General features: G+C 44.0%; 1 protein-coding gene across 12 annotated transcripts; it reads right to left on the bottom strand.

Annotated features, from left to right (window-relative positions):
- Positions 1 to 3,910: 3,910 nt before the first annotated feature.
- On the bottom strand, positions 3,911 to 8,854 carry LOC119285950. Of its 12 annotated transcripts, XR_005140070.1 has the most exons (8): positions 8,507 to 8,846; positions 8,217 to 8,380; positions 7,872 to 7,980; positions 7,730 to 7,762; positions 6,788 to 7,021; positions 6,232 to 6,606; positions 4,374 to 4,452; positions 3,911 to 4,276 (listed from the first exon to the last, which is right to left on the bottom strand). XR_005140070.1 is itself a non-coding variant. In XM_037565277.1 (6 exons), exons 3-6 carry the CDS (start codon positions 6,847 to 6,849, stop codon positions 4,252 to 4,254), a joined length of 516 nt encoding a protein of 171 aa, XP_037421174.1. In that variant the 5' UTR covers positions 6,850 to 7,980; positions 8,217 to 8,380; positions 8,507 to 8,852; the 3' UTR covers positions 3,911 to 4,251. The 12 variants fall into 12 exon arrangements, 4 of the variants coding, with proteins under 4 accessions (XP_037421174.1, XP_037421176.1, XP_037421177.1 ...); XR_005140068.1 differs by having other exon boundaries at positions 6,788 to 7,762; positions 8,507 to 8,853; XR_005140069.1 differs by having other exon boundaries at positions 7,530 to 7,980; positions 8,507 to 8,851.
- Between the last annotated feature and the right edge of the window lie 251 nt (positions 8,855 to 9,105).

Raw genomic sequence — 9,105 nt, 5'->3', positions numbered from 1 at the left:
GCCGCTGCACCACCTGGCGGCTTTCCTCGTCGTGCGTCGGCGCCCTGCGCGGCGGGTCACGCCGTGGAGCCTCGCGCCTTGGCTCGGGGACGACTTCTTGCCTGGGAAGTGGAGGAGGTGCACCGTGAGCTACGTTGCCCGCAAGATGCGGTGGGGGAGGCAGCGAGCGGGACGGTGCGGGAACCTCTCCCGCGGGGCTGACGAGGTCGGTGATGCGGTCCAGCCAATCTTTATAGAGATCATCGGTCGGGCGATAGCACAGGAGCTCGGATGCCAGCTACAACGTAGCCCGCGCGTCCACCGGCCCTTGGTTGGTGTGGTACGAAGAAGCGGTCGCCGGGGTCAGCGACAAGTGGCAGTGCGCCCGTCGCGCTGCACAGAAACGTACAACGACGAAGCCTGCTGCTCATGGGCTGCGGGGCCGGTGGCAGCATTAGCCGCACACGATGGGGAACGGCAGGGAGCACCATCGCCTGCAAGCGCCGTCTAGGCGACACGGGCGGCGAGGGCAGCCCGACGGTCAGCACGAACTCGACGAGCATCAGCCATGGGGACGGTGAAACAGCGGCAGATCGACCGGTGGAAGAGAGGCTCCGATACACCCCTACCTGGCGCACCAAATATCAGATTCTGGGCTCCGCAAACCCTTGGTAGATTCAAACCCTGGGGTGCGTACGAAGAACTCAACCTCCCCAGTATGCCGACTCGTCGATCGCTCGGCCTAGCTCGATGAACTGGAAGGAAATGGGACAAGGCCGTTTACCCAGGTTCGGGCCACCTTACGGTGTAAAACCCTACTCCTGCTATGTGGTGGATTGGGATCGAGGTGGGTTGCAGATGAAGTAGTACAGTGGGAGAAAAACCTCAGGAGGTGTGTTCTTGTGTTTGTGTGAGCTGGTGAGGATGGTCTGAATGACTCGTCCCTTCGATCCAGCCGCCACAGAGTCCAGAAACACCATATCCAATCTAAACACCATCACAGAGGGGTTCACCACTTCCATTGGTGCCTCTCCGATGATGCGTGAGTAGTTCCTTGTAGACCTTCGGGTCCGTAGTTGATAGCTAGATGGCTTCATCTCTCTCTCTCTCTCTCTCTCTCTCTCTCTCTCTCTCTCTCTCTCTCTTGATTCTCAATTAAATGGTCTCTTGGAGATCCATATGATGTAACTCTTTTGCGGTGTGTTTGTTGGGATCGATGACCTTCGAGTTTATGATCAGATCTATGTTTTTATATCCATGAAGTATTTGAGTTTCTTTGATCTCTTTTATGCATGATCTCTTATAGCCTCGTATTTCTTCTCCGATATTTGGGTTTTGTCTGGCCAACTCGATCTATTTATCTTGCAATGGGAAGAGGTGCCTGGTAGTGGGTTCGATCTTACGGTGCTTGATCCCAGTGACAGAAAGGGAACCGACACGTATGTATCATTGCTACTAAGGATAAAAAGACGAGATCTATATCTACCGCCATATAGATAAACGGATCTTGTCTACATCATGTCATCGTTCTTATTGCATTACTCCGTTTTTCCATGAACTTAATGCACCAGATGCATGCTTGATAGCGGTCGATGTGTGGAGTAATAGTAGTAGATGCAGGCAGGAGTCGGTCTACTAATCTTGGACGTGATGCCTATGTAATGATCATTTCCTGGATATCATCATAATTATTTGATGTTCTATCAATTGCCCAACAGTAATTTGTTTACCCACCCTTTGCTATTTTTCTCGAGAGAAGCCACTAGGGAAACCTACGGCCCCCGGGTCTTATTTCTCATATATCTACTCTGCGATATACTTTTTCCTTGCTTTTATTTTCAGATATATTAAACCAAAAATCCAAAAATATCTTGCTGCAATTTATTTTATTTGGCGTTCGATCTATCTATATTTACAACTTTCTCGCGTCACACGCCAATTTCCCGCGCCGTTAACCGAAAGGGATTGACAACCCTTTAACTCGTTGGGTTGTGAGGTGTTGTTATTTGTGTGCAGGGGTTGTTTAAGTTGTGTTTCTTGGTTCTCCTACTGGTTCGATACCTTGGTTTCATAACTGAGGGAAATACTCTGCCGTCGCTGTGCTACATCATCCCTCCCTGTCCGGGGAAATACCAACGTAGTTCCAGCTGCCATCAACAACAAGCACTGCACCTACAAGTAGAAACGCTATAAGAGGGCACTACTAGGGAAAAGCCTAGTAGTAGCGTGGGTTTTATGCCTATCAGTAGTGAGGGGAACCGCTCTACTAGTAAAGCGCTACAGCTATTACTTAGCAGTAGCGCATGCGGCACATGCTACTGCTAAGACATATAGCCGCAGCACGTGTTTACTCCAGCGCTACTGCAAATCTAATTAGTAGTAGCGTGTTTCCTGTCCATCACTACTAGTATTATTTTTTCATTTTTTCATGTTTAGTGTATTTGTACGCCGTTATAAATTTTTTGGTATAATACCAATTATGAGTTTGTTATATCAACTAGTTGACCCGTTGCGCCAAATGGCGCAGAGACCTGCTGAAGACATGATGTCGATGAAAATAGTTTCATGCTGCAAGAACCTTCAACTAAATCATGCTAATTTTTAAACATGTTTATTATGTTGTTAAATAATAATCCGGGAAAACGGAAACTTTGCATAATATGAATATGTTCAGTTTGAAAATATGGCCACTATGATGAGAGAGTAAAGTTGGCATGGTTGTATTTTTTAGCAAGTTTGAAAACATGGTTATCATGATGAGAAATCTGGCCGTGCATCTTTTTCCTGAAAAAAAGAGGGAAAAAGATAAGAAACCTAAGGGAAAAAACATGTCTTTGTTGTGCATATATGAAGATATAGGGATCAGGGGGTATTAGGATAGTCCATATGTTATTTAGCCCAGCCCACGTAGAGCGATGCCTGTGGCCCGTGAGGAGCTGAATATGAAACGGCAGGGGTGGATCCAGCAGAGACTGTCTATCCCCTTCCTTTTGTTTCCTCAGCCGCCGAGCGGTGCGATTTCTTACCTCTTTTGATTTCGGATTTGTCTGCATGCATGGATTTACCTTCCATTTATCTCGATCTTGCATCTCCCCTCTTTTTTGTGGCGATTCCCACCCCTTTTGTCTCGTTTTCTAGGCATTATAGATCTTGTGATGCGATCCTTTCTATTTAGGGATGCACTCATATGGAAGTAAATTTCTGCAGTTATTCCAATGGTTATTTATAAGCTGACATTGTTTTGATTGAGAATCGATGGTGTCTTAGGTCAGTGCGATGGTTGAGCATGAGAGGATCTCAAACTGACCCTATGGATATCAGTTCTAATGGAAGCATCTACTCTAAACAGAAGGATAATAATAAATTGAGGCTAACCTATGTGGCTAAGGTAAACAAAAAAGGAGAAGAACACACCATAATTCTTAAAGTACCTATCCTAGGATGCATTTGACCGCGGTACCATCCTAAAAGTCCTTCCTGATGCTTCTTAGCTTCTTTCCTTAGCTAATCGCCCTGTTTTTTAGTTTTCGCTAATTTTAACAAGGTCCTTCTTACCCCCTTCACATAATAGGTAAGAAGGTAAGAGTTAATCAGGGACCATGTTAAACTTCTCTTTAGTTTTTGTGACACCTTCTCAACCCGATAAGAGTTCCATTGATAAGCTGATCTATGGGTTCAATACCCATAAATGTCAAGAGAAAAAGATCATGTGATGCATCTCAACTGATTGATTGTTTCATCTATGCTAAGTCTTCAGAAGGTTGTGGAGCTCTAAATTTCTCTCGAATAGCCGCAACAGAAAAGAATAAACCATACCATACTCAAGTTGACCGGTGCAAAGCTCGTTATAAAACAGAAACTTCAAAGGTCATATCAGGTAATATGCTGATAGGATTTAGAAAACAATGGCTGAGAAAACAAAAATATTTCGTAGTACAGAACAAGCCAACAAAAACATTTCAACACTAAAGTAAAACTGCAGCAAGCACAATGGTTACACTACACTCTTTAGATACCAAATTGCTAATTAGGTTATGCGGGTGATGGAACCAAACAATATATAAAGAATCTATTTTCAAGTACTCCCTCTGTAAACGGTCCAGTCCTATGAGGACATTACACATCAGTCAGAGTTCCATGGAGACGGCCTCCTTTCCTATACCTAACATATGTATATATGCCTCCATGGAGATGGACGAAGACGACACGACCCAGATCACGACAACACAGTTCTAGTTTCCTTGGTCCATCCCCTTGCTTCTCTTCAGGTCTCTACCTTGGTGTTGTCATGCTACTCCTGCATTCCAATCTAACATTTAGCTAATATAAACTCACTGCTCTCTGTACAACAGAGCAGTAATAGGGTACAGAAGAAAAACTGGAACTTCACTTACCCACTGAAGTGTGTAAAGCCCAGCTCTGAATTTTCGGTTGCACCGCTCATCATCATCCATCTCAGAGAATAGGCAAAATCTGCAACGATATGAATGGCCTTAGAATTAACTGTTGTGAGAATAAAGGATGTACATCTACAACTACAGCAGAATTAACTGTTACGAATTTTTTTTTGCAGGAGTGAACACGAGCTTTGTAGTTCTATGTTTATTTTATGGAGCAGTACTGGCATTATTAAAATCAATCCTGTTAGTATTGTCATTGTTCGGGTCTTCAAGAAACACATCTCTTCTGTGCTAGATCTAGATATGCCCCGAGCGCAGTATAAGTTATTTGAAATCATGGAAAAGCAACCTGAAAATTGTCTGAAGGCATGAAGACCAGAATTCAGAGTAAACGGTTGTAAAATACCAAGAAGCACTTCATGGAATATATTTGATTACTCAGCATTAAACAGTTAGCACTGGATGTCACGAAATAATGCACCCAACTGCGCACTGGACACCGGCTCGTGTCTGAGTTATCCCATGATCTCATAGGTATGCAACAGTTTAGGCAGAAAATATAGTTTGAATTGGATCTCAGGGCGATGTAAAAAATGCAGGACCATTTTTGTATGTCTACAAAAAGATGTTCAATTCATTTTTTTACTGAAACTTTGACGGAGCAAAGTGAAACATAATATAATGTGGTAGCCAAATCTACACAAGATGTAGCATGCAGATGTGGTACCATGAACTGCACGAACAAAACAGACTGAATGGTTCAAAAATTGCATCAAAACTGTTTTACAATTAAGATATTCAGAGGCTAAACAACCTTGACTTATAAACCAAAAAATGGAGCAAAAAAGATGTGCTGCCTACACCTTTATCAACTAAAACTGCTTACTCATTTGTTCACCGCATAGAAGCAGGTAATCAACTAATAATAAGTCAAACTTGAAATGATGAACAACCGATCATGTGTATAGCTCCCGCCATATAAAGAATCTCATTTTGAGTATATCAAAAGCCTGTAGCTTGGATAGCGAAAACAACGCAAGACACATGAGACTTGCAGGACGTATATTTCACAAAGAACACAGCTGAACCTTAGTGTGCAAAGATCGTAGGGTTCGAAAACTCGTCAATCCTTGAACAGGTTACAGTATAAACAAAATTAATCCTGTCGTAGAATAAAACAATTATGACCTACTAAACCGAACCTGACAAAATGATCCATTTCAATACGGAACATTTGATATGTCGTTAATTGTCAGTTGTTAAAAAAATTGTAATAGAATCATGGCGCAAACATAGCTTGTATTGCCGTTTACAGAAAGAAGGAAATTCAAACAATATTTTAACATTAATTGTCTTCCATCCTAATGATAGCCTCATACAGCAGTACATATCTAACCTTGAGCTTTTTGAAACATACCATACAAATATGTTAGATAGATGCAAATGCTTCTATACTCCTTATTAATTTGTTGCAATGTAAATTTGTAAGATATACATGCAATTTCAGCTAGAAATACACTGACAAATTGCCAGCAAAATCATTATGGGAAATCAAGAAATTACATGAAGCCACTATACAGGTCCTCTTGAGCTAATCAAGAGGAGGTCCATTCTCTTTGCATTTGTTAGTACGTCGACCTGTTACTACATCCAGTATCTTTGACATAAGGACTAAGATAAATCAGGGTACAGAGGAAAAAATACGCATATACATGTGATTTTCTCAACGTCACATGAGAGACGGCAATTGAAACCATATGAACAAGTAAGGCTCGGAACTGGAATAGGTAAAAACAAACGTACCACACAAAATTGTGATGCACAAAATTGCTCAGAACTGGAAGGGGATTACCTGTGACCAGAGGTGAGGATGGAATGGCAGGGTTCCTCCTGTACTGGTTGGGCTGCTCCGGGACCTCATGGTGCATGTTGCCGCCGGCGTGCTCCAAGACACACCTCCTGTGCGCCGGGCGCGCGCGTTCCAAGCCGTCGGGCACGCCATCCTGAAATGCCTGCGGAGAGGCCGCGCCCATCTTACCAGGCTTCGCGCAACATGCGCATTGCCGTTGCCGCCGACGCCATCTTCTCGTGGTCGCTTGTCCCCGATTCCTCACACATGCTACTATGCGGAGCAAGGTGGTCGCAGAGGCGGCGACGGCGCTCACGACGCAGCGGAGACCATCCACCTCCCTGGCTGGCATATATACATGATGTATAAAGCATGAACCTGGAAAGAAAACTACAAGGGATTACCTAAATATATGATGCTGCAGTACACCTATTTATCTAACTGAAATTAAGCCTACCACTTCCTGCTCTCTATTACTTCAGAATCATATGTATGAGAAAACATTGTTACCCATTACTTTATACTGATAAACTACATGCTCCGGGACAAGGACGCTCACCATGGCACGCCGACAGCTCCTTTCTCTTCTTGAATCAACATCTTGATTTTGAGATGCAACATATAACCAAGTTTTTATTTTACAACAGAAGGGAATCCTCGCAATCTGCTAGATACAAGTACTTTGTATGACGTGCCTGAGCATCAATTTGCCAGTCCTTTTCTTGAAACCAACATTGACAACACCAACTGATTTTCCAGCATGCAATAGCTTCCCCTCAACTTCTATTTCTTCCTGGAAAAATAAAAGAAACAGTTTACAGCATGTCAAATAACTATTAAAATAAAATAAGAGTGAAAAGACAAAGGTATGTTCTAAATTAATCAAGCCTTATGATAATATTCTAGCAAGAAGCTGGCCAAAGCTTCCCTTTGGGGGGCAAAAATTATAACCAAGCAACCAGAAAAGTACGTTTGGAATCTTCAGAGCAATATCTAGACAACATGACAATAACTCTGATCCTAAACTAATTCTAGGAAACTCTTAGAGCAATATCTGGACAACATGACAAGAATTCTGATCCTGAACTAATCTTGGAAACATTTTGTACCCAACAAGCTCCAATTTGTACTCAGAGCCGTCAAAGGAAAAAAAAACTGAATAACACCTAGTCGTGTAAATGCAGGGCACCAAATTCAACCATCTTTTCTACTTAGTACATACTTGCATTCCTATCATATTAAAATGACTGGAAGGTAAGAAGTATGGTCCTTTTATCTTGCCAATTGAGATATTAGCATACCAACTTCCGGTGATGCTTCTCAAACACCAAATTCCTTATTACATATGCATCATGCTGCAATAAAATTTAGACGATGGCAATCTTCACAAAATGCTGATGGTACCTGCCTAAACTTGACACCATCGACCAGATGTAATTTCGATATCGTGGTCAAAACTAAAAAAACAAGAGAGGAGTAAGCCGCTGCCTAGCAAACTTACCACGGGGGACAGAACATAACAACCCCTGCAAAACTATGAAAAAAGGTTCCAGTCAAACAAGAGAGGAAATCAAAAGGGAATAAAAAAAGATCCTTCTTCTCTGCTAATCTGAAAGGGGTAAACAAAGGGTAAAATGACTCACCGAACCTATCTCTCCCTGACTGGTTTGTCAAGACCTTGGTTGTAGCAAAGGTATTTGCTCCTGTTCCCCACGAACCACCGTGCAACCACAGCAAGGCCATGAACATGAACTGGAAGATGGAAATCAGCACCAAATAAGGTAATATTGGAGGATGTCGGGTTTGCACTCCACATTTTACAATTCATAGGTGCACTTTTTCTTTTGTTCAAACAGAAAGTAATTAAGTATTAAGTCTCAGCCTAGGCCCCTCTAATGAAAAATTCCATACAGCAGCTAAGCTAATATCCATTCTCCAATCATGAAGTTTAAACGGAAAAACAAACAGAGGTAACAATCTCACTTTACCTGTAAATGGAATGCAACTAAGGAGATAAATTCCGTGGAACAAATCGTTCCATCTTTGGGACAATTAACACCATGTATCTTAGACCAGAAATTCATCTACAGAAGGATCTGAAATCTTTCATCAATCAAAGAAACAAGTTTAAATATCCTTGATCTTGACATGCCTGCAAATCGAAAGAACATCAATGCCATATGGAGATGCATTATGCACAAATAGCAAGATCAGGAGGAGATTATCGTGTGATGGTGAGAGAGAGAGAGAGAGAGAGAGGAGCCGAGGGGAAGCTCACCTTGGCATCAGCCATTGCTTGATGCTCGCGCTGCTCGACATGGTGGAGCAGCAGGCACCGCGCGACGCGAGAGAAGAGGGAGTCAAGGGCACAGATCTGGTCGACAGAGTGGCGGGCGCGACAAGGCTGACCCGAGGACCTTGCAAGGCGCTGGATCTCGGCGGCGGCAAATCTCCTGGTGCTGCGGCTGGTGATGATGGAGGGGCCGCAAATCCCCTGTTGCGGCGGCTGGTGACGAGGGAGGAGGGAGGAGGGAGATGGTGCGACAGTGTGGCGAGGGAGTGAGGAGGGAGGGGTCAGGGGTGTGGCGGCTGGGCACTGGGGGGCTACGGTTCACGCCCACGCCCAACCACAGGCCCGCGCGTCTCCACGACGCGAGCGCGCGCATGCGGCGCGGCAGGAGAGGCTGCCCCGCGCATCCGAAAAACTAGCACCCAGCCAATCGGAGCTAGCCTGAGCCCACATGTCATACCCCGTCCAGGATCTACCATGCGGTGAAAATGGCACAGGTGAATTCCCAGCGAGGATCCAACGGCCAGGAGCGAAAAAAAAGACCGCGCTGACCAGCATCGAAGGGCCAACGAAGGACGCGATCGGGG

This window comes from Triticum dicoccoides, chromosome 4A (assembly GCF_002162155.2).
Source record: "Triticum dicoccoides isolate Atlit2015 ecotype Zavitan chromosome 4A, WEW_v2.0, whole genome shotgun sequence".
NCBI classification, from domain to species: domain Eukaryota; kingdom Viridiplantae; phylum Streptophyta; class Magnoliopsida; order Poales; family Poaceae; genus Triticum; species Triticum dicoccoides.
The sequence above is the reverse complement of the archived record's forward strand: the minus strand, read 5'-3'. Positions and strand labels throughout refer to the sequence as shown.